A 2,500-nucleotide genomic window follows, 5' to 3' on the forward strand; every position below is an offset into this window, starting at 1 on the left:
TGTATAAAAGACATCATAAACGTGGCCTTCATGGTTTACATACTGTTATGTCCTCCTATGTTTTCTGTTCAGTTATCTGTCTTCCCCAGAAAAAAAAAAAAAAAAAAAAAAACTGTTTTTGCGATCGGCCATTTTTGCCGATCACCGATCGAGTCATTTGGAGTGAAATCGGCCGATTTAAATCGGTGGCCGATAAATCGGAGCATCCCTAACTGTGTGGTCTTCTTGTGTACAGTACAGGGTGATAGCTAACAGCTCTTGTCTATTTCTGGTCTGCCCTGTTTCAGGCACCATGACTCACCAGTACCCAGCGCTGACAGCGGAGCAGAAGAAGGAGCTGCAGGAGATCGCTGAGAAGATCGTCGCTCCAGGGAAAGGCATCCTCGCTGCTGATGAGTCCACCGGTACGTGTGTGTGTGTGCGTGTGTGTGTGTGTGCGTGTGTGTGTGTGTGTGAGAGAGAGAGAGAGAGAGCACAATCATTTAGATCTGTATTTGACTAGACAGGATGGAGAAGTGGCTATTATGACCTTATGATCTCTGTGTGCACGTTCCTAATATGTGTGTGTGTGTGTGTGTGTGTGTGTGTGTGTGTGTGTGTGTGTGTAGGCAGCATGGCAAAGCGTCTGAACCCCATCGGGGTGGAGAACACGGAGGAGAACCGCCGTCTGTACCGCCAGCTCCTCTTCACAGCTGACGAGCGCATCGACAGCTGCATCGGGGGGGTCATCTTCTTCCACGAGACCCTCTACCAGAACTCCGACGACGGAACCAACTTCGCCAAGATCATCAAAGACCGCGGGATGGTCGTGGGCATCAAGGTACACACAACACACACACACACACACACACACACAGAGACTCGCAAATCCCCAACGCTTGAAACCAAGTTTGCCATGGTATGATCTGCTGCCCTGAAACATATATGGAGACACAGCTGCAGGAAATTGTCCTCAAGTTGCACAACACTGCACAACACTACACCACATTGCACCACACTACACCACACTGCACAACACTACACAACACTACACCAGTGGAACCAACTGAGCGTTGAACGGGGGATGTCTGTCATTGAAAAGCAGCCCGCTGGCTGTTGGTCCAGGGCTACAGCAGGACAGCGTGTCTGGCCTCTCTCTTGTCTACGACACAGACTCTGCCTCTGCTGGGCCTCCCTCTCAGCACAGTGTACTGGACAACATGGAGGCCCAACATGAAATGTTACTCTACCCCTGAAGGGAGCTCTGTCCTAGATTGCAGGTGGAGTCATGAGGGCTGTTACTCTGTTTATAAAACACACACACGCACACACACACACACACACACACAAATACCAGGTGGTGGGGATTCTCTTATCTTAAGGTCACTCACTGTGTTCCTCAAGTGTTCTGTTTGGTCAATATGCCCTTCAGTCACGTAAGTGTGTGAGATGTTAAAAGTACAATATCATGTAGAATTATAACTGTAGCGACTAGATGGAACCAAACGTAAAAGCCGCTGAGAGACGCGAGGAGGGTCTTGATGATACTTGTGTGACGGACCAAAAACTATTCGCTGAGATCAGAAATACGTTTCATAGGATTTATTGAAAAATAAAATCTAATTTAGCAACGTAGAAAAATAATCACAGCAATCAAAGGCAGAAATAACGATCAAAAGCATTCAGCAATGTACAAAATCTTTCAGATATGCGTATCCATTCAAACAATGTGGTCAACAAAAATACAACTCCCCTCTCTCTCTTACCTCCCGCCATGCAGTTGAACAGGTGCTTATATTAACCCTAGAATGGCACCGCCCAAAACCATGTGACTTCGAGAAGGTCTCAATACCGTGATCAAAGCAATATCAAAATAACCCAAATATAAACTTACAATAAACCCCATTCACCATGTATACTTAATACACAATAAACCACATTCATGGCTCCTGGCTACAATAACAAATGTTTTATGACTGTTTATTGTGAGTTTCTTTTCCAATTTTTCTAATCGATTTGTATGTGTGTCTGCAGGTTGACAAAGGTGTTGTGCCACTGGCAGGAACTGATGGGGAGACCACCACTCAGGGTGAGCACACACACACTGTCACGGACCAACCCCATTAACACATAATTAGAACAGCCATGCCTTTTTACCTACTAAAAGAGCCGCCTCGGGTGTCAAATGACCCGCTCTTTACAATGCTCAAGCTGCTATTTACACACAATGACCACTATATGGGCACTTGTAAATTAGCCTGTTTCCTACACAGAAAAACGGCAAAATAGCTTTATACCAGCTTATCCTGATGTGATTTTGAGAATGTAAGGATACTGGGTGGCAGAACGCACATATCTAGGAAAAGTCATGAAAGGAGGGTCCTGAAATATGAAATTTTGCAAAGATATAAACATTTGATTTACTCACAGGGGTCAAATGACCCCTCACGGCTGTGTTAAGGGCTGTCCTACCATGACTACGGCCAGCTCTGTTCATAATGCCTAGGCAAGACGTCTGTAA

General features: G+C 45.7%; 1 protein-coding gene across 1 annotated transcript in view; it reads left to right on the forward strand.

Moving 5' to 3' along the window:
* Nucleotides 1-292: 292 nt before the first annotated feature.
* Nucleotides 293-2,500, forward strand: part of aldocb (aldolase C, fructose-bisphosphate, b) — a gene marked incomplete at both ends in the record, with an annotated part of 8,937 nt that continues 6,729 nt past the window's right edge. Inside the window, 3 exons of the mRNA XM_080549781.1 lie at nt 293-408; nt 613-820; nt 2,014-2,068. Coding sequence (XP_080405907.1) covers nt 293-408; nt 613-820; nt 2,014-2,068 — 379 coding nt within the window. The remainder of the gene's footprint in view (nt 409-612; nt 821-2,013; nt 2,069-2,500) is intronic.

Source organism: Nansenia antarctica, assembly GCF_963989245.1.
Source record: "Nansenia antarctica genome assembly, chromosome: 20".
Taxonomy (NCBI): Eukaryota; Metazoa; Chordata; class Actinopteri; order Argentiniformes; family Microstomatidae; genus Nansenia; species Nansenia antarctica.